The sequence below is a fragment of the Geotrypetes seraphini genome, chromosome 1 (assembly GCF_902459505.1).
Source record: "Geotrypetes seraphini chromosome 1, aGeoSer1.1, whole genome shotgun sequence".
NCBI classification, from domain to species: domain Eukaryota; kingdom Metazoa; phylum Chordata; class Amphibia; order Gymnophiona; family Dermophiidae; genus Geotrypetes; species Geotrypetes seraphini.
The window spans coordinates 485158562-485181879 of NC_047084.1; the positions used below are offsets into that span (position 1 = coordinate 485158562).

General features: G+C 43.2%; 1 protein-coding gene across 3 annotated transcripts in view; it reads right to left on the reverse strand.

Annotated features, from left to right (window-relative positions):
• SNX30 (sorting nexin family member 30) overlaps positions 1-23318 on the reverse strand; it is a 90106-nt gene that overhangs the window by 16890 nt on the left and 49898 nt on the right. For 2 of the 3 annotated variants that reach the window (XM_033925977.1, XM_033925990.1), the window contains exons 5-8: positions 22412-22607; positions 17210-17409; positions 10882-10968; positions 8576-8608 (exon numbers count right to left, since the gene is read on the reverse strand). In XM_033925977.1, the coding sequence (XP_033781868.1) occupies positions 8576-8608; positions 10882-10968; positions 17210-17409; positions 22412-22607 (516 nt within the window). The remainder of the gene's footprint in view (positions 1-8575; positions 8609-10881; positions 10969-17209; positions 17410-22411; positions 22608-23318) is intronic. The other variant, XM_033925985.1, reaches the window with a different exon arrangement.

A 23318-nucleotide genomic window follows, 5' to 3' on the forward strand; every position in this document is an offset into this window, starting at 1 on the left:
TCAAAAACATTTTGCCGTTCTCGTCCAATCCATCATTCTCTCCAGACTATTGCAATTCCATCTTCATATGCCTAACAAAGAAAAACCTCCACAGACTCCAACGGATCCAAAATGCCGCGGCCAAGCTTATCTTTGCTAAAAGTAAATTCGATTACGTCTCACCACTCCTTTCCAAGCTTCACTGGCTTCCGATAACTTCCAGAGTCCACTTCAAATGCATCAGCCTAACCTTCAAGATCCTCCATGGCATCCTTCCTCCATTAATTCCACTTTCCTGGAATTCCACAAATCTTAGTACCTCCAGACCTACCCAAAAATCGAAACTTTCCTTCCCCTCACTAAAAGGCAATTCCCACCCAGGAAAACTGGGGACTTCCTCCTCTTCAGATTCACCGAGCTCTGGAATAACCTCACCTCCCCCCTTCGGAACCTGAGTGCTCTCCAACCCTTCCGCAAACATCTGAAAACCTGGCTTTTCTCTAAAATCTAACTCTCCCTCCTCTCTGACATCCTAGCTCTCTAACATTCTTCTTCCCTCCGATCTTCATCTAACCCTTTCCCTGGAGTTCCTTTCTCATTACAATCCCTGTAAACCATGACGAGCTCCACTTCCATGGAGATGGCGCGGTATAAAAACCTAAGGTTTAGTTTAGTTTAGATCATCCCTTCTAGAGAATGACTCCAGACAGTAGTGAGAAGTGAATGTATGAACTGAGGACCAGATGGCAGCTTTACAGATTTCCTCAATGGGAGTAGATCTAAGGAAAGCAACAGAAGCTGCCATAGCTCTAACTTTATGGGCTGTGACATGGCTCTCCAGTGCCAGTCCGGTCTGAGCATAGCAGAACGAGATGCAGGCAGCAAGCCAGTTGGAAATCGTTCTCTTGGAAACAGGATGCCCCAACTTGTTTGGATCAAATGAGATGAAGAGTTGGGGAGAAGTTCGGTGTAGCTTTGTGCAATCAAGGTAGCAAGCCAAAGCTCTGTTACAGTCCAAAGTATGCAAGGCTGCTTCTTCAGGATGAGAATGAGGCCTAGGAAAAAAATACTGGCTGAACAACTGACTGATTGAGATGAAAGTCAGAGACAACTTTTGGAAGAAACTTTGGATGTGTACGCAGAACCACCTTATCATGATGGAAAACTGTGAAAGATGGATCTGCTACTAGTGCTTGTAACTCACTGATCCTCCTGGCAGAGGTGAGAGCAACAAGAAAAACCACTTTCCAGGTAAGAAATTTGAGATGAGCTGTAGCCATTGGTTCAAATGGTGGCTTCATCAGACTGGAAAAAACCACATTAAGGTCCCAGACGACAGGCGGAGGCTCGAGAGGTGGTTTCACATTGAAAAGCCCTTTCATGAATCTGGATACCAAAGGATAAGCAATAAGAGGTTTTCCCTGTACTGGTTCATGATAAGCAGTGATAGCACTGAGATGGACTCTGATTCACTATGCAGGTGAAAGTCTTCTAGGACAAAGACCACTCCCCAGGATCCAGGGTCTCCTGGCTGAGAAAATCTGCTTGCATATTGTCCATTCCTGCCACATGCGTCGCTGAGCGCACCAGAAGATGGGCCTCTGTCCATCAAAATAGCATTTGGGCTTCCAAGCATAGAGGAGCACTCTTTATGCCCCCTTTACAATTGACACAGGCCACCACCATTGCGATGTCCAAGAAAACTTGAACTGCTTTGTTCTGTAAGGTGCGGAACATCTGGAGCGCCAGGCGGATGGTCTGAAGTTCCAAGTGCTTGACTGACCACTTCCTCTGGAAGGGATTCCAGCATCCATGGACGTCCCTCACAATGTGCCCCCCAGCCACAAAGGCTAGTGTGTCACTAGAATCCCCATGAAGAGATGCGGAGGGGGGGGGGAACTCCTCTGGTGAGAGTGAGGTTTCAACAACCAGACCAGACTGCGATGGGCTTCTACTGTCCCAAGGAAGTTGCTGGTGCAGTGCATCCCTCTGTGGACACCATCAGGAAAGGAGCACCATCTAAGAGTGGACGCAAGTGCACTTTTGCCCATGAGACTACATCATACTGCCAAGACATTTGAACGGACTCACTCCAAAACTTCTGTATCTGATGCAGAAGCTTTTCTCTGCGGGTTTCCGAAAGGAACACTTTGTTTTTCCATATCTCAAACTGGACTCCCAGGTATTCTAGGCTCTGCGTCTGTTCCAGTTGGCTCTTCCAGAAGTTGACCACCCAGCCGAACTTCTGTAGCAATTGGATCACTCTGTGAACCACTAGTCTCCTCTTGGATTCAGACTGGGCTCTAATTAGCCAATCATTCAAGTACAGAGGGACTTCTATGCCCATCCTACATAGGTGAGCTGCAACCACCACCATCACCTTGGTGAAGGTCCGTGGTCAGCCCAAAAAGGCAAAGCTGCAATTGGGAGTGTTGCTCTAGCACATGAAACCACAAATACTTCTTGTGTTCTGGAAAAATGGGAATGTGCAGATAAGCCTCTGTCAAATCCAGGGAGGCAAGAAATTTCCCTGGCACTACTGACACAATCACCAACCTCACCTTCTCCATTCGGAAATGTGGTATCTTGAGGGCCACATTCACTGCTTTGAGGTCTAGAATTGGCCTCTAGTCTTCAGAGCCTCTCTTGGGCACAATGAAGTATATAGAGTATCTGCTGCAGCCCAAGTCTTCCTCTAAGATGGGCTCTAAGGCTTCCGGATCTAATAATCTTTGCACTGTCATTTTGACTTTGGCCACTTTTTTGGCTTCCCCGCTGGGGAGTCTATAAAAAGATCCAGGAGAGGTTGAAAGCACTTCAGCTTGTATCCCTCTCATATAATTTCCAGCACTCAGTGGTCTGTGGTAATCTCCGCCCACACCCCCAAATAGGACGATCTGCGGAGGCTCGGCGCCATAACTGCTTCTTTTCAGCTGTGGCAGAGCAAGATCCTGAAGACTGAGGGTACCTGGCCCCTCCAAATCTTTGTCTGGAGTTCCGAAATGATCTCTGGCCCAAAGGCCCTCCCAAGAACTGGCAGTATCTTCTGGAGGCCTCAAAATTACCGCAACCTGTCCCCTCGGGGATTTCAGCCTATGATCCTACATGCAGGCCATAAGATCATCCAGGCCTTTCCCAAAAAATAACTGTAAATGAAGTTTAACGTAGAAAAATGCAAAGTGATGCACCTGGGCAGGAAAAACAAGGAGCACCAGTATACCTTATTTGATGCAACTTTGGGCAAAAGCGAACAAGAAAGGGACCTGGGGGTAATGATAGACAGGACCCTGAAGCCGTCGGCTCAATGTGTAGCAGCGGCAAAAAAAGCAAACAGGATGTTGGGCATGATAAAGAAGGGTATCATGAGTAGATCTGAGGATGTAATAATGCCATTATACAGAGCGATGGTGAGACCACACTTGGAATACTGTGTTCAACATTGGTCTCCCTATCTAAAGAAGGATATAATACTACTGGAGAAGGTGCAGAGGCGTGACGAAGCTAGTAAAAGGTATGGAGAATTTGAGCTACAAAAATCGCCTCAGAAAACTGGGACTTTTCACCCTAGAGGAGACTGCGAGGGGTCTAATCGAGACTTTTAAAATACTGAAAGGATTCAACAAAATAGAACAGGAAACACCCTTATTTACATTGTTGAAGGTGACTCGGACAAGAGGTCATAGACTGAAGCTGTGGGGAGACAGGGCCAGGACAGAAAATTCTGCTTCACACAGCGAGTGGTGAATGCCTGGAAAGCTCTCTCGGAAGAGGTTGTGGAGGAAACCACCATTCCAGGATTTAAGGGCAAGTTGGATGCATATCTTCTTGAAAGACACATTGAGTAACTAAGGTATTCGCCAGGGTAGACCTGGCTGGGCCTCCGCGTGTGCGGATCGCCGGACTAGATGGACCCATGGTCTGATCCGGTGCAGGCATTTCTTATGTTCTTATGTACCTTGAATGACAGTTTACTCAATGTCGCCTTAGAGGAGAAATCTTCCACCCACTGTCTGATCCATAGCATCCTGCAGGCAGAAATGAAGTAAGCTGACATTTTGCTCATGACTCTGTAAAGGTCATATAGAGCATCAGCCACATAATCCACCCCAGTCATTAAAAACTGGAGATCTTAATCCATGATTGTGTCCAAATTGTGGCACAATTTAGAGTAGCAAGCTCGGACCACAAAAGATGCCGCCGTGGCTGCTTTCAATCCTGAGGCAACAGCCTCAAAAAACCTTTTGTGCACAAAATCTAATCTGCGATCCTGGACATCCTTCAATACCATGCCGACTTCACTGGGAAGGAAGGTATGTTTGGTAACCTGTGTTACCAATGAATCCACCTATGGAGGAACAAAAAGTTTATTAAATCCAGCATATATCAGATAGAGCTTTGACATAGCTTTGGCCACTCGAAGGAGCCCCTCCAGTACCTCCCAATGATCCATAAGCATTTTTGTAGTCTTGATGTGAGGAAAAGCAAAGAGGTCTGTGCCTTGAGCTGCTGATAAGTGAGCACTGCGTGGCAGAGGACTAAGAAGCTTCTAGCTTCAATTCTTGGAGGGATTCCGTGATCATAAGTGCTGAAGGCTTAAATAGCTTGTGCACAGTTAGTTCCTTTCCAAGACTCCACCATATCTGGATCCTGTCCTCCCAGGAGTAAAGCCGCATCTCCTGCAATAGAGGACCCTGACTGGGAGAGTAAAGGCATGGAAATAGAATAATTTTCATCCAATTCATCTTCTGACTGAATTTCCCCAGCCTAAGCATGGCACTGTTGCTGAGGAACTATGCTCTTGTTAGGGGGGGGGGGGGGGAGACCCTCGGTGCCAGCAGGGCCATGATTCTAGAGGGTTCTATGCAGCTCTTGTTAATCATACAAGCCTCAAACATCATATTAATAAATTCAGGAGAAAACCCCTAACCAGGATGTCCATATGGCCCCTTACGGACGCTGTCTAGTTCCTTTTGGGGGGTTTTCAGCTGCATCGCACTTGCGCTTCTCCCCAGGTCAGATCTGGACATTTTTTTTCCTATTCCTCAGAGTGACTGGGTACTGACACCCCCAAAAGGAGGCTAAGTCAGTGACTTCTTCTCTCCCCCCCCTATATTCCACGTGGCACGTGGAACATGAATACTCCTCGGACAGCCATCCTCCACAAATGGGGCATGAATCCAAGTATTCTGGCCTGAGGAGTCTATCTCATCTGTTATTAAGCAATAATGAGGTGTTTTGAGGCAGATAGCAACTTATATTTTCAAATCGGGAAATCTTAAGTTGGCCACTGCGGCAATGATTTTAGTGCCAAAACGGCCCGGGGGAGCTAAACTGAAAATAGTGATTTTGGGATTTTAGAGGTAGCGGAACCTATCTCTAATGCAGAACCTCCAAAAACTGATGTTAAGGACCTTCTCCCCGATTTGGTTTGTCAGGCTATCAGCCTGTTACTCATTGTGCCATGCTGTTTGCTGGGAACTGTAAGAATGGAAGCTGCCAACAACTTACAAAGGAGAGCCTCTACCTTAACAAGCCTGGAACCCGGACCTCTTGTGTCTTCCGACTGCCTTTCAGGCCCAAAGAAACAGCTGGAGACTTTCACCCCCACCCGATCACACGCATGCAGAACAGAGAAGGGAATGCAGTTGGCTCCAATCCTGGAAAACCTGCCATAGAGCCACTCAGTCTGTGCTCAAGCCGACCGTGGACAAACCTGGTGCAAGCCTTGCTTCCAAGGGAACAATCCCCAAGTCCTCAAACTGTTGGTGCAGGCAGTCCAAGTGAGCCTGCTCCTTGGAAGCAGACTCTTGATCTCAGAATCTGCGCTCTCTCACAAGAGGAATCCTCTGCAGCACCGAAAAGCCTTACAGAAAAGCCGAAAAGAAAAAAAAAAATTTAAATGAAAAGAAACGAGCAGAAAAGACAGGTTCCTACTGTCTCGCTTGTAGGAAGACAACTGAGGAATTGAAGGACAGCTCAGAAAGATAAGAACATCAGAATAGCCTTACTGAGTCAGATCAATGGTCCTTCTAGCCCAGTATCTCATCTTCAAGGAGACCAATCCAAGTCACAAGTACCTAGCAAAACCTAAAAAGTAGCAGCATTCCATGCTACTGATTCAGGGCAAGCAGTGGCTTCCCCCATGTTTGTCTCAAAAGCAGACTATGGACTTTTCCTCTAGGAAACTTGTCCAAACCTTTTTTTAAAACTAGCTATATTAACTGCTCTTACCACATCCTCTGGCAACACACTTCAGAGCTGAGCTTAACTATTCTCCGAGTGCAAAAAATATTTCCTAAACTAAACTAAAACTTAGCTTTATAAATTGGGTCTTCAGCCAGAAAGGAGCTCGACTCGGTTAATAGTAACTAAAAAAATACTTAAAGTAACAATCAGAAAATATTAATATGACTAGTTTCCAAAGTGTTTGGCAAATAAAATAGCTTTTAAAGATTTACAAAAAGGACCAGAACCCCTTAAAATAAGAGGAAGTTCGTTCCATAGTTGAGAAAATTTTAAAACCAATGATTGACTGAAATTCTTGGCTCCTTTGATTCCTTTCACTGAAGGAAGGGAGAGTTTGAATTGTTGGGTGCCTCTTGCATAATAAAGGGACAAGAGGGATGAAGATACCATATAAACCTTCCTCTTCCGCGATGCATTTGATATCATATAGAGTCTCACTTATTCCCTCTTTTGCAAACAATAAATAGCTCTGATATTATGACCCCCCCTCCATGTTCTATCCTAACCCCACTGTCACCCTTTTCTATCTCCAATATGTAACTTTTAACCTTCCCTCCCTTCCACCCTCACTTTCCAGTTTGTCTTGTAATGTTATTTATGTTCACACAATACTATTAAATGAATTATATATATACTTTTATTATTATTTTTTTTTTCTATACTGTAATCTTATTGTAAACCAGCTAGATATTAATTTGATAGTTGGTATATCAAAATTAATAAAACTTGAAACTTAAACTTGAAACTTTAAAAGTAATACTTGCACATTTAAAGTGAATCCTGAGATAGACCTATTGGCTTTAAAAAGTATTACTCTGTAACTTCATTGAGTGCCCCCCCTAGTACTTGTAAATCTTGATGCATTAAAAAAATCAATCTACCTGTACCCATTCTACACCACTCAGGATTTTGTAGACTTCAATCATTTCTCCCCCCTCAGCCGTCTCTTTTCCAAGCTGAAGAACTCTAACCTCTTTAGTCTTTCCTCATATGAGAGGTGCTTCATCCCCTTTATCATCTTGGTCGCTCTTCTTTGAACCTTTTCTATTGCCTCTATATCTTTTTTGAGATAAGGAGACCAGAATTAAACACAATAGTCAAGGTATTGAGTGATACATAGGCATTATAACATTCTTAGTCTTGTTTATCATCCCTTAATTCCTAGCATCTTGTTTGCTTTTTTGGCTGCCACCATACATTGAGTGGAAGGTTTCAGCGTACACTTCTCCCTCCGTATTCGCTCTGATAGGGGATTAACAGAACCGCAAATACAGAAAAACTGCAAATAACATTTTCATATGTTATTCACTGTTTTCTATTAAAAACCATTGTGAATATGGTGAAACCACAAACAACATGGTGGGAGACCTGGCCTTTTCCTGAAAGAGAGGCAAAACACAGTGAAGAAAGTACTGGGAATCAGTGATTTTCTCTGTAAAAGCTTGGAATGAGATTTTTCTATGCAAACTGATGTAATTTTGGGGGAGGAGCCAGCAGGCTAAAAACCGTGAATAATCGAAACCGCGAATACAGAAGGAGAAGTGTATTGTCTATGACAACTCCCAGATCTTTTTCTTGAGTGCTGTGCCACAAGGTAGCCCCTAGCATCCAGTAACTATGATTTAGATTATTTTTCCCAATGCGCATCACTTTGCAGTTGTCCACATGAAATTTCATCTGCCATTTGGACGCCCAGTCTTCCAATTTCCCAAGATCTTCCTGAAGTTTTTCACAATCCGCATGTGTTTTAACAACTTTGAACAGTTTAGTGTCATCTGCAAATTTAATCACCTCACTCGTAGTTCCAATTTCCAGATCATTTATAAATAAGTTAAATAGCACCAGTCCCAGTACAGATCCTTGCGGCACACCACTATTTACACTCCTCCATTGAGAAAAATAGCCATTTAACCCTACCCTGCCGATAACCAATTCCTAATCCAGAACTGAAGTTTGCCACCTATCCCAAGACTCTAATCTTCTCAGGAGCCTTTCAAGAGGAATTCTGTCAAAAGCTTAAATGGAAATCTAGATACACTACATCAACCAGCTCGCCTTTAGCCACATGTTTATTCACACCTTCAAAGTAGTCAAGTAAATTGATGAGGCAAGACCTCCCTTGGCTGATCCCATGCTGACTCTCTCATTAAAAGTGCCGCCTTCTAATTTTATTGTTAATTTTTTTCTTTTTCTTTGTTGTATTCTATAACCGCAAAGAACCGAAAGGCATATTGCGATATATAAATAAAAACTTATGTTATGTTATTAAATCATGTTTGTCTATGTGCTTCACAATTTTATTTTTTATAATTGTTTCCATCATTTTGTCCAACACTGAAGTCAGGCTTACCAGTCTGTAATTTTCCAGATCTCCCCTTGAACCCTTTAAAAAAAAAAAAAAAAAATCGGTGTAACATTGGCCACCCTCCAGTCTTTAGGTACTACAGATGATTTTAGCGACAGGTTACAGATCACTACCAGATTAGCAATTTCATGTTGAGTTCTTTCAGTACCCTGGAATGTATACCATCCGGTCCAGGTGATTTATCTTTCTTTAATTTGTCAATTTGGCTCAGTATGTCTTCCAGGTTCACCAAGATTTCTTTCAATTCCTCCGCCTATCACCCTTGAAAACCATTTCCGGTTCAGGTAGATGTCTTACATCTTTTTCTATCAAGACCAAAGCAAACATTTCATTCAGTCTCTCCGCTATGGCCTTATTCTCCCTGAGCACACCTTTTACTACTTGGTCATCCAATGGTCCCACAAGTTTTCTGCTTCTAATGTACCTAAAAAAAATTGTTACTTTTGAGTTTTTGCCTCTTTGGCAAGTTTTCATATTCTTGTTTAGCTTTCTTTATCAATGCTTTGCATCTAACTTGCCAGTGCTTATGGCTCTTCTTATTTTCTTCACTGTGATCCTTTTTCCATTTCTTAAAGGATGTTTTCTTGGCTGTAATAACCTCTTTCACTCCACCTTTTAACCACGCTGGCTCTCATTTTATTTTTCCACCTTTTTTAAAAATACGTGGAATATATCTGGTCTGGGCTTCCACGATGGTATTTTTGAACAACATAAATGCTTGGTTTACACTTCTGACTTTTGCAACAGACCCTTTTAGCTTCTTTTTAATCATTCTCCTTATTTTATCATAGTCACCCTTGTGAAAATTAAATGCCACTACAGATTTCTTTAACGATGTCACTCCAGTTATCAGCTCAAATTTGATCATGATATGATCAGTTTCCCAGCAGACCCAACACAGTTACTTCCTGTACTATGTCCTGCATTCCACTAAGGACCAAATCTAAAATAGCACCCCCTCTTCTTGTTCTTAGACCAGTTGCTCCAAGAAGCAGTCATTTATGACATCTAGGATTTTACCTCCCTAGTACTCCCTCATGTAACATTTATCTAGTCAATGCTGGGGTAGTTGAAATTACCCATTATTATACTGTTGCCCAATCTGATATGCCACCTTTCTGTGGTACAACCAAAGTCATTTATATTTATTATATGCAGGTACTTTACCCCTAGTGGGCTCACCATCTAGGTTTTTGTACCTGAAGCTGCTATTCAGCCCCAGCCAAGAGAGATGGGTTGCCTTATCTAGGTGAAAGAGGAAGAAAAGTAAACCATCTTTATGACATCTGAAACACACACATTTCTACAGCACTCCCTCTCCCCCCACTTTATATGTACAGTGGTGCCTCACACAACGAACTTAATTCGTTCCAGGAGCAAGTTTGTTATGCGAAAAGTTCGTTATGTGAAACGCGTTTTCCCATAACAATACATGTTAAAAAAAATAATTTGTTCTGCAGCATAAAATATGCTAAGATGACATAAAAAAAGATAAATTTGTCAAAATGGTGAAAATGGTGGTCTTGCTGAGGCCAAACTCTTTGACGAGATCACACTGTTTTACCCCACATTCACTCCTTCTAATTATTTCCCGTTTCATTTCAACAGAAATCACCTTCCTGCTTTTTTTAGAAGCCATGATATATAAAAAATATTGAGTTTATCTTAAAAGGACGACTGTATACAGTGAGAGAGGGCAGTTAAGCGCAGTGACTAACGACTGCCTGCAGTGCCTGCGCGGAAGGATGCAATACATCGGCAGCTCGGGCGACTTCGTTGTGTGAAACGAAGTTCGTTGTGTGAAACGAAGTTCGTTGTGTGAAACGAAGTTCGTTGTGTGAATCAAGACATGAAGTTTGTTGTGTGCAGCGTTCGTTGTGTGAGGCGTTTGTTATGTGAGGCACCACTGTATAGTGATACAGTACCCCACCAAGACACACACAGATTTATACATTCAATAACCCCAACCATGACTGGCCAAGAAGCAGAAGCCACACTCAGAAATCAAATCCAGATCTCCATCAAAAACAGCACCGCCACTGAGTTGGCCCACAACCCAAACACTTATTCAAATGCAAAGAAAATCTACTTCTTGTTATCAATACTATACTGTACTGCTTCTCAATTCAGATCTGAAAGCACATCTAATCAGGATATCCATAATACAGTAAAGATTTGTATCTTCTAGACACCCATGATACGCAAATGTGATCCATGCTTATACATGGCTCTGTTCACTTCTAGATCAGTGCTGCACACCAGTGTTGTATCAAATCTATTAGATTACTTACCCCAGCTCGCTCCTCTCTCTTCAAAGCTGCAGCTTCCAGTTTTGCCTCATATTCTGCTTGGACTTGATCTCTTTTCTTCAATACATTCTAAGACACAAAAGAGAGTTGCTTGTCTGTTTCATCTACTGATTCCATATACACCACCTTGTTCACTTAGATCTTTAACAATTATGATACCACCCTTTAAACAAGTATGTTTTGAAATCATTAGACAACACCAAACAACAGCGGTAGAGACAAACAGTCAGGATGGCAATGAGCATGTATAAATGACTTTATTGCAAAAGCAAATGGATGTTGCTATAATATAGCAAACAAGAGAGACTCGACACAATTCATGTTTCGGCCCCTAAGACCTGCATCAGGAGTCTATAAAAACACTAAGTCAATAACCTAAAAACTAATATAATTACAAAATTAATCTGGACAACATAAAAATATAGTTAAAATAGCTTAAACAAAAATTGTGCATAAAAAATTATACATATAAAATTATATAATAAAAATTACAAAAGTTGTATATAGAAATAAATGTCACTTCCAATGCGGCAGAGGAAAGGTCCTGTCTGGGCTGGCCAGAAGCTGCCTATTTACCAGTGCCTCCTCTGCTCGCCATCTGCCACTACAGCTTCGGGTGACTGAGGGGGGTTTGTCAAGACTGACTCTACTGCTTCAGGAATGAAAGGAGGGTTGTCAGGACCAGCTCTACAGCTTTGGGAATAAAGGGAGAGAAGGGGGGAGAAGGGGAAAGTGAAAGAGGAGGAGGAAGAGAAGGGAGAGAAAGAAGAGAGGAACAGATGCTGGATCTACAAGTGTGGGTGGGGGGTGATAGAGCGAGGTGGGAAGGGAGACCAAACTTATTTTTACAGTAACTCTCAAACAACCAGAAACTACAGTTATCCAGCATCCACTAATCCCCATGGGTGCTGGATAAAGCACAGTTATTTACCATAACAGGTGTTATCCAGGGACAGCAGGCAAATATTCTCACATGTGGGTGATGTCATCCATGGAGCCCGGTACTGACAGTGCTAAAAGTGTACAGTCATTTTAAACTTCTTAAGAAGCATCGAGACTGTCCACACCACACATGCATGAGTGCCTTCCCAAATGACATCAGCTCGCAGTTCCTCAGTTTCATAAGCAAGGTAAGAAGCCAACCAGGGGAGATGGAAGGGATGTGAGAATATCTGCCTGCTGTCCCCGGATAACACCTGTCATGGTAACTGTGCTTTATCCTTGGACAAGCAGGCAGCATATTCTCATATGTGGAACTCCCTAGTTTTGAACAAACTTGAAGAGATGAAGTTAGGACCCAAAGTGGAGAACGATTAGAAACTGGTTGACAGATAGACGCCAGAGGGTGGTGGTTAATGGAAGTCACTTGGAAGAAGGAAAGGTGAGTAGTGGAGTCCCTCAGGGTTCGGTGCTGGGACCTATCCTGTTCAATATGTTCGTGAGTGACATTGCTTAAGTGTTAGAAGGAAAGGTTTGCCTTTTTGCAGATGATACAAAGATTTGTAACATAATAGACACTGAGCAGGGAGTGGAAAAAATGAAAAAGGATCTACAAAAGTTAGAGGAATGGTCTAAAATCTGACAACTAAAATTCAATACAAAGAAATGCAGAGTAATGCATTTGGGGATTAATAATCAGAAGGAGCCGTATATGCTGGGAGGTGAGAGGCTGATATGCACGGCTGGGGAGAGGGACCTTGGGGTGATAGAGTCCGAAGATCTAAAGGAGAAAAAACAGTGCAACAAGGCGCTGGCTGCTGCCAGAAGGATGCTGGGTTGTATAAAGAAAGGCATAACCAGTAGAACGACAAAGATGTTGATGCCCTTGTACAGGTCGTTGGTGAGCCCCACTTGGAGTATTGTGTTCAGTTTTGGAGACCGTATCTGACAAAAGACACAAAAAGATGAAGCAGTCCAGAGGAGGGCGACAAAAATGATAGGAGGTTTGCAACAACAAAAAGACGTATGAGGAGAGACTGGAAGCCCTGAATATGTATACCTTAGAGCAGTGGTAGGCAAACTCAGTCAAAAGAACCAAAGATTAAGATTTCTTTTGAGAGCCAAAAATTAAGATTTCTTTTGAGAGCCAAATTTCTTTTCAAGAACCATGTTTTTAGGAGTCGGTTTAAACTAGCTACTAACATTAAATAAAACTAGATATCATAATAATTATAATAATTTTATTTGACAAAAAATTTTTTCTACTTTTTGTCATTTCTGCTTTAATCATTTTGTCTTCACTCACTTCTTTATAGCCAGCATCTATCCTCTCCCTGTCTTCCATGCAGCATCAGCCCCTTCCTTGTCTGCCCTCTCTCTCTGCCCCTGCCATCCACTGTCTGCCCTCTCCCCGTTCCATATGGCATCTTCCTTCTTTCTATGCTCCTTCCATAAACTGTCTATCTTGTGCCCTTTCTCTCCTTTGTACATGATTCATTTCAGCTCTGCCACCTCTCCATTTTTCTCTGCCACCAACCCTTCCCCTATACTATAGCATCTCTCTCTTCTCCTTTCCTTCCCACCCCACCCCACGGTCTGGCATCTGTCTCCTTCCCTTCCCTGATTCTCAGGCATCTCTCTCCCCCCATCCATGCTCTGACATCTCCACCTTCCTTTTCCCTTGGTCTGGAATACCTTCCTTCTTCCCTCCATGTCTTGGAATATCTCCCTTCCTTCCTCTCTTCCCCCATGTCCTGGCATCTCTTCCTCCCTCCCTTTCTTCCTTCCAAGCCCTGGCATCTCTTCCCTCCATGGTCCGATATCTCTCCCTCCCTTCATGATCTGGCATCTCTTCCTCCCTCTCTCCCTCTAACCCCTGGTATCTCCTTTCATTCCTTACTTTCCCTCCAGTTGGGTGTACAATTCACTCCCCCTCTGCTCCCTTTCCTTCTTCTGTCACCCCGTCCCCGGTCGGCAGTGCTACCCCTAAGCGGGTGCTCCAAGGCCTGGCGTCATGAACTTCTTCAGGCAGCAGCATTTACAATTTGCTGCTGTTGCCGGCTTCGGGCCTTCTTCTCTGTTGAGTCCTGCCTTCATGGAAACAGGAAGTAGGCAGGACAGCAGAGAGGAAAGCTCGAAGCTGGCAACAGCAGCTAATTGTAAACACTGTTGCTGCATGAAGAAGTTAAAAATGCCAGGCCTTGGAGCACCCAGGGCAGACCGCTTCTCTCCCTGTAGCCAGGGCCCCTCTGAAAAGGAACATTTAGCTCTCCCTCCCATGCGAACCCTGCCGACCCACCATGAGACGACCAACAAACCTCCCTCCAGCACTCGTCGGCAGTCGCAGCACTCTAAACAGGCTGTTTTGCAGTTTGCGGCCTTTTGCAAGTGATTCCCTCCAATTCAGAAGAAAAGCATCCGCCTCCAGACGATGAGGATAGTATTGTCTGAAGCAGAACTGAGGTAACTTGTGGTTGTGGGGAGACAAAAACAGATCTCTCCCTGCCTCTCACCGGAAATCCCTGCCGCCATCAGGATACCGCCCTGCCTCCGTCAGCACACCCGCTGCACCACGCTCCAACCCCCAAAGCCGACCCGCTCCATCCCTCCCTCAAGCAGAAACTCCATAGCAGGGACTGGCCATGGCCGCTGCACACGACCATGGCCAGTCCCTGCTATGGAGTTTATGCTGGTGGAGGGATGGAGCGTGTCGGCTCCGGGTCAGTTTCAGGGGTAGATGGTTGTGCATCAGGCGTGCCGACGGAAGCAGGGAGGTATCCCAAAGACAGGGGGGGGGGAGGAAGGGGAGGAGGCACAAATTCAGGACACAGATGGAAGGGAGGGGGCATGAATGTGGGACACAAGGGAGGGAGGGAAGGGGGCACTAACTTGGGACATAGGAGGGGGGGAGGGAGAGAATAGAAAGGGACAATTGTTTAGCCTGAGCGTGTGAGTGAGAGGGAAAGAGGTGGTACACATGGGGAAAGGAAGAGGAAAATTGGACATAGAGAGAAGTGATGTAGAGATGCATGGGGAATAGAAGGATGAGAGGGAGAAATGTTAGATATGGTGGTGGAGAGGGAACACAGGGATAGAATGAAGGGGATGCAAGGGGGAGGAATGTTGGGCCTAGTGATGGAGGGAGAGATGTGTTGGAGATGGGTCATAGAAGGAGAAATGGGCGTGGGGTTGGTGGGCAGTGGTAAAAAAATGCTGCACATGATCTGGAGGATGAGAGAGGAAGAAAAGTTGTATTTAGAACAGTGAGCATCAATACCGTGTGATTTCGATATCCATCGATGCTTCAATGGAGAGCTGGATGCGGTACCCTTGTGCTTCAATGCACCATGTTCAGACTGGGCCAGTACTGAGGAAGTCAATGCAAGCACCGGTGCTGTATGCAGCTTAAAGAAGTCACCGAGCTCCCTCTGAAAGAATTTCTTCAGTTGGTACCATCAGTGCTGCAGGATGTCGAGGGGTGGGTGACCTCGATTAGGAAGCATGCCCTAAAGGAGAGGCACCCTGCACTGAAGGAGAACGATGATGGCATCAGTGTTTGGCATGTATTGAGAGACTTGATTTGTCACTGGAGGCCATGACCAGTACAAACAGCTTCTTTTGCTGGATGCATAGAGCCTTAAGAGAGCATTTTAGTAAAGTAGAACAGCAGAGGCAAGTGTCCACTCGATGCTCCAGGTCCAGACACTGAATGTACCAGCTGTGCGGGTCAGTGATGGAGATGGGCCATTGGCAACGAGTGCACTTTCTAAACCCAGCAGAAGGCCTCAACACATGAGAAAAAATCTTGGTGGCTAAGTTGAAAAACTCAATGGTTGTACCCTGAGATGAAAAAAACAATAAGAAAAAACACCATCGAGAGAAGGCCCGACTGAGGAAAAAAAATTAGCGTTTATTAATTTTTTTAAAAGAAAAAAAGAACCGAAGGCAAAAAGTACGCTAATTGGGAAGGCAGTGCGATTTGAACAGAGTTCAAAACACAACTTCTTTGCTCCACAGAGAATGAAAAACTGAGGAACAATGAGCTGACATCGGGCAGGAAAGAACTCACATGTGCGTGGTGCGGGCAGTCTCAAAGCTTCTTAAGAAGTTTAAAGTGACAGTACACTTTTAACATTGTCCATACTAGGCTTTGTAGATGATATCACCCACATGTGAGAATATGCTGCCTGCTTGTCCAAGGATAACTGAGATTCTACTGTATTACATAGTATGTTAAGATCTTGCAAGCCACAACACAAAAATGTTCCTTCTGAAGAGGCTTTAACCACAAGTGCCAAAAGCAACAGTTAAAGTTGTTTTTGGTTTTTTTTTTTTGGAAAGCTGAGAACCTCTGTCCCCATCTCTCCACCAAAATCAAAAATCCTTTTCCAGCTATATAAATAACCTTGAAAGCTGTGCAGTTAGAAACAAATACATTCCAAGTTTAAGTCTTTTAGGTTTTCAGACTACATCTACATCTACAATGAGCCTGATTTGCATGATTATTACTACTATTATATACAAATCTTTTATGCATATTTATAGGAATGTCCTAAAAATCCAACTGTCTAGTGCTCCTCCAGAAGAGGTTTCAGAACCACTCCTCTGTTAAATGACCAAAAAGCTGGTTAGGCTGAAACGGTTCTTTAGGGTTTACAGTGCCATAAACTATTTTAAAAGGTATTTTCCCTCTAATTTGGGGTTTGGCATACAAGTACACTGCAGTCCCTGCCCAGCAGCACAATAAATTCTTAGGAACTACTTCTGCAGGATAGAAAGGCACCAACTCTCACAGCGGAAGAGCATAAAGAGTTAGAGGGCAGATATTTTCTTCTTTTTTTTAATAGAACATGCTGCATTTTAATATTGTGTGTCACTGTTTATTTTAACTTGCCTGGCTTCTTAAGGGCCCCTTTTGCAAAGCCACGGCAGCAATGATGCTGTGGTAAATGCATTGAAGCCCATAGGAATTGAATGGGCTTCAGTGCATTTACTGCAGCAGCAACATCGCTACTATGGCTTTGTAAAAAGAGTCCTAGTTCACCTAAACCAGGTGTAGGGAACTCCGGTCCTCGAGAGCCATATTCCAGTTGGGTTTTCAGGATTTCCCCAATGAATATGCATTAGATCTATTTGCATATACTGTTTGCAATGCAAATTCATTGGGGAAATCCTGAAAACCTGACTGGAATACTGCTCTCGAGGACCAGAGTTCCCTACCCCTGACCTAAACTGAGGAGCTTTTTAGATTTAAGTAAATTGAGTGTGGTGAAATTCAGAAACCACAATGTATCAATTCTACAGTATCCAGTGGTGAAGCCTCTAACTAAACTAATGTGGAAGACTTCCAGACCTCACGGAGTCTTTTTACCTTCATAGATTCAGTGTAGAGAATATATTCTCTGAGTACGGGCAGGAAATCTTCTGTCATGTCCTCTGTTAGTTCTTCAAGAGCTGTGCTACAGTTACCAATGCAGGCGGATACTCCTTCTAGTGGCTCCATCAACTCCACCTCTAACCCAGCCCAGGTGGAATAAACAGGGCCATATTCCCTTAGTTCTGCCAAGTATTCTGCAGCAAAGGAGATAAATATTAATGTTGAGTCTACAACAGTGTTTCTCAGTCCTCTTGCCAGTCAGGTTTTCAGAATATTCACATCTGCATGTAATGGTGGCAGTGTATGTAAATCAAGTTTATGCATATTCATTGTGGACAAGGAAATTTAAGACTGGACAATGCTAACACATCTGTCTATTGTCAATTTATATCCCTGCCTCTGCTTTACTTCTGAGGGTCTGAAATAGAGAGAGAATGACACGGGGACAAATTTTCATCTCGTCCTATCCCGGCGAGTTATTTTCCTGTCCCTGCCCGATTCCCACAAGTTCTGTCCTCATCTGCATAAGCCTAAAGCATTTTAAAATCATAAGTGTTTGAGGTTTATGTGATTAAGGCAGAGATTACAGGAATGGGGCAGGGACAGAACAGAGACAAAACTTGTGGGGATGGGAAAATTGAGTTCCTGTGCGGATGAGGAAAAATTTGTCCCCGTGTCATTCTCTAGTCTGAAACATTGTTTGTGTTATGTTGATCCCATTCCATGTTAGCTATTTTGCTTTGGTTAATGTGTCACACTGTTTTGCAGTCACAGCAGAATAAGCTGTTTGCTATACAGCAGGTGGCCATGCTTATTGGTCTGCATACATTCAAGTAATAAACTCAACAATTCATTGACTTTCTACATTTTATATGGATTTTACAAATTTATTTAAAGGAAATAAAAGTAGCAAAGAGCCTCCAATCAAGTACTGACTTCACATTCCATACCCTTTTCTTCTGTGACCAGCAGTCACCACCAAACATTTCAAAGAAGGGCCACATAGGATATCTCAAATATCACTGAAAGGGCCAGTTAGTGTGTCCCACTTAGGAATCTGATGAGTTGAAGTGTCTCTCTGCTCTACAGAGCTTGTTGCTACATGCTCTACTATCATCATCTACTTGGGACTGGTGGATATTGGAATCTCCACCAGTTTTTCATTCTGCTTGTTAACAATAAAACCCCAGGTCATCCCATAGGAAAAGTATGGCGGGTCAGAAAGCAAAGATACTAACCTGTAATAGGTGTTCTCCAAGGACAGAAGGCATATAGTCTCGTATGTGGGCAATATTATTCACAGAACCCAGTACAGACACTAGCAGGTGCAGTTAATTTAAATATTTTTAAGGCAGTGCTCATCTTGCATGCATGCCAGTACCTTCCTGCTCGTTGGCTCACGGGACCTGAAGTTCAATAACAAAGCTAAGCGGTTAACTACTGGAGGTGGGCAGGTTGTGAGAATATATGCCTGCTGTCATTGGAGAACACCTTGGAGAATAAGCAGGCATCATTCTCACATGTGGAACTCTCAAGCTGCCAGGATCATGGTTCTGGATGAGGATAATGGATGTATAAAATATTAGCCTGGTGGAACCCAAGATGGCTGGAGGGAAATTTGACGCTCAGGAAGTAAAAAGATTTCACAAAACTGCTTTTCCATAACAACTTTATCTTCTAAACAGTAATGAGAGGTAAAGGTATGGATTGAGGACCTCAATAGATGTAGAGCGGAAATGAGCTACCAAAGCAGCCATAGCTCAGACACTGTGGGCTGTGACATGGCCCTGCAGCATCAGCCCAGCCTGAGTATAAAACAAAGGAGATAGTTCTCTTGATAACAGGAATTCCAAGTCTGTTAGGGTCAAAGCCACAAAGAACTGGGAAGATTTCCTATGAGATTTAGTCCGGTCCAGGTAATATGCTAGAGCACATTTGCAGTCTAAGGTGTGAAGAGCTGCTTCTCTTGGATGGGAATGTGGATTTGGAACTATGGACTGGTTGAGGTGGAATTCTGAGACATTACTTTAGTATTTATAGATCACTAATATTCCTCAATAAGAGTTCAATATGATTTACAGTGTGGTTGTTTAAATTTCTCTAGAAGCTAAGACATGCATTGTGATATCCATGTTTGAAGTCTGTGAGGGGGTTGGTCCTCTTTGGTGATTACAGTCTTGTGCAATAAAAATGGCTACTGACTTATGTGAAGAAAATAAATAAAAACAAGAGAAAAGGGAAACCGATGGTTCTCTAAACTAGTGGCGGAGAAAATAAAGGCAAAAGAGTTGGCATTCATGAAATATTTAAAAAACTCAAGACGGGAAAGCATTAAAAAATTTGAAAGTTAATGCATTAAACACAACAACACTGAAAGCACAACTTCTCAACTCTGCAGAAAACAAAAACTGTAGATCCTTCAAACTGACATTAGGTAAGAAGGCACTGGAACATGTATGGTACGGACACTGCTTTAAAAATTTGAAGTGACTGTGCACTTGGTAGTTTCTATATCAGGTTCTATGGATAATGTCACCCACATGAAAATATAATACCTGCTTGTCCTCAAAGAAAAAAGTTTCACAGGCCACAGTTTGGGGGATCCTCCCCCCCCCCCCCCAATGTACAGTGTGTTCTTACATAGAGCAGGGCAGCCAAGCAGTAGCTCCAAAGGCTGGATTATCCATTGGAGTGTCCAATCCAATACAACTTTCGGTTTATATACCAGATCATCCTCTTGACCAGATATGGGCAAATTCAGTCCTCGAGGGCCAGAATCCAATCGGGTTTTCAGGATTCCCCAATGAATATGCATTGAAAGCAGTGCATGCAAATAGATCTCATGCATATTCATTGGGGAATCCTGAAAACCCGATTGATTCTGGCACTCAAGGACCAGAGTTGCCCATGTCTGCTCTAGACCAAGGGCGCCCCAAAGGTCGATTGTGATCTACCAGTAGATCGCAAAGGCAACGCAAGTCCCTGCTTCCCCAATGCCGCAACAGGTCATGCGCATGCAGCCACTGCACAAGCCTCTCTTCACACACCCCCAATGTCAATTCTGACGTCAGAGAGGAAGTTCCGGGCCAGCCAATCACTGCCTAACTGGTCCAGAACTTCCTCTCCAATGTCAGAATTAACGTCGAGGGAGTGGGATTGTGAGCCCGGTGCTTGTGCAGTTGTTGCACATGCCTAGCCTGTTGCGGCATCGGAGAAGCAGGGAGAAATCGGCGGCGGTGTCTTGAAGTGGGGATGGGGCAGGGTGAGAGAAAGAAAGACAAACAGACAGAAAGGGGTAGCCAGAAAGAAAGAAAGGGGAAGGGGCAGGGAGAGAGGAAGAAAAAGTTGGGGGAGGGAATGTAGTATGTCAGGGGGCAGGCAGGGAGAGAGGAAGAAAAAGTTGGACTCATGGAGGGAGAGAGAGAGAGATGTTGTTTGGGGAATGGAATGAGGTCTGGAGGAGAGGCAGAAAGAAGGAAAGAAATATTGGATGCACAGTCAGAAGGAAGTATAACCAGAGACTCATGAAATCACCAGACAACAAAGGTTGGAAAAATGATTTTATTTTCAATTTAGTGATCAAAATGTGTCCGTTTTGAGAATTTATATCTGCTGTCTATATTTTGCACTATGGCCCCCTTTTCCTAAACCGCGATAGTGGTTTTTAGTGCAGGGTGCCTATGAGCGTTGGGAGCAGCGTGGGGCATTCAGCACAGCTCCCTGTGCTAAAAACCGCTATCGCAGTTTAGTAAGAGGAGAGGGGGTATATTTGTCTATTTTTGTATAGTTGTTACTGAGGTGACATTGCATATTTTAAAGTCATCTGCCTTGACCTCTTTGAAAACCCCCCAAATATAAATGATAATTAACATTTTCTCTACGTACAGTGTGCTTTGGTTTTTTTAATTTTATTTTATTGTTGGTAGATCATTTTGACTTGGTCATTTTAAAAGTAGCTCGCAAGCCAAAAATGTACAGGCACCCCTGTTCTAGACAATAGAGGCTTAACTTGGTTTGCATAAGGAGAGGTTGCTCTGATTCCTCAGACTAAATTACTTGTGTAACAGTTTTTGAAAAAGGAAAAAGTGTTTAGATATCTTTTTTTTTTGTAATTCTTTATTTATAACACGTTCAAAGTCATTGGATAAAGTACAACAAACAGTACCCACATCAGGAGCACCATCCATATCTCAACAGTACAAACAACTGATGAAGCCCACCATTAAACTCCCCCCAACTTAAAAAAAGAGAAAAAATCTGCTCCCTCTCCCCCCATAAAGAGAAATAGTAGTTCTGATCTCAACTGCTAGTTCATTCCAGATAGAAGTAAAGATATATACAAAGGAGTGAGAAGCATAACCTAATGCCTTTATTCTCTTATTTGAAGGAAAATATAGTTTATAGTGTTGAGAAGTTCTTGGTCTTGTAGTTTGTAAAGAATTAAGAGAAATAGGGACCAGAGGCAAAAATACTCCATTCAAAATTTTGAACACTATGCTTGCACAGTTGAACTGGATCCTAATGTAGACTGGCAACCAATGAAGAGCCTTCAGTAAAGGGGATACATAATCATACTTCTTTTTCCTTTAGATCAATTTGGCTGCTGTATTTTGGATCTTTATTTTGAAGTACTAATCTGTCGGTCCACCAGAGTGTGAATGTTTTAATAAAGATAAAATTTGTATCTGTGAACTGTGAACTTATGATAGACAGCAATGTGCTACCACAGCAGAAGTACAGAAGCAGCCTAATTGTTAGCACAATGGGCTGAGAACCTGAGGATCTGGATTCAATTCCCACTGTGCCTCCTTGTAATCCTGGGCAACTTACTTAACCTTCTCTTGCCACAGGTATAGAAACTTAGGGCTCCTTTTACAAAGGTGCGCTAAGCGTTTTAGCGCACGCACCAGATTAGCGTGCACTAACCGAAAATCTACCATCTGCTCAAAAGGAGGCGGTAGCGGCTAGCACGTGGGGCAATTTAGCGCGCACTATTCTGCGCATTACGGCCCTAGTGCGGCTTTGTAAAAGGAGCCCTTAGACTGTGAGCCCTCTAAGGACAGAGAAAGCATCTGCATATAACAAATGTAAATTGCTTTTGTTGTACCATAGCAAGGCGGTATGAACACAGGACCCTTGACACCACCATCAGCACATGCTGTAAACATGTTACTGAACTGTATCAAGTACTCTTACCTACTTCCTCCTTGATAATGCGCTGTGCAATCCTGTCTATAGTACCAAGCTTCAAGGCAAAGGTATCAAGGTAGTCTCCCATAGCAGCAAACTCCAGCGGTCGACTTCTCAGCTTGTAGCCCCCTGTGACGTATTTTACTGATTCACCCATTTTGGACAGTAGTGTGGATCCTTGTTTTTTGTAGCTATTTAGATCCTATTGGAAGGAAAAGGGCAGTACATTTGAACATCTACCAGGTCTTAGTCATCATTCTTGCAGATTTCCTTTTCCATAAAAAGGTGTTTCTTTTTTTTCTAAATCTGAGTGCAGTATTGAAAATGAAAACACAAAGAGCTTGGAGGGATAACCCTGCATATATCCTGCTGGAAAATGTGCTCAAAAGCAACAGTTACTCCAAATCTGCATTTGGAAAAACTTCAGAGAGTTCTTTATTTTGAAGTACCGTATATACTCGAATATAAACCGGGATTTTTGGGACAAAAAATTGTCCCAAAAATTTGGGGGGTCCTGGTTTATATTTGAGTCAACACCCCTCCAAGAATTATTGCAGGCCACCGCCACCACAATGCTCTGCACCTTGTCCCCCCCCTCACTGGGTGCAGTGCCTTACAGGGCAGGGCACTTGAATATTCGACTTATATTCAAGTCAACCATTTTTCCTCCTTTTTTTGGGAAAAAGGGGGGTCTCGACTTATATTTGAGTATATACGGTACTAATCTGTCAGCCCACCAGAAATAAACCAGTTAGCAGTCCCTAGATTTTCTGAAGGATTTATGAAAAAAAAAAATTTTTTTTTTTTTAACCCCACTGACCTTTTTGCTAGCTGGACACTCCTTTGCAATGCTTTATAGGCCCCTGGTTTTATAATTAGCAATAGGGGTCCAAAATTGTATGCCATGGCACAG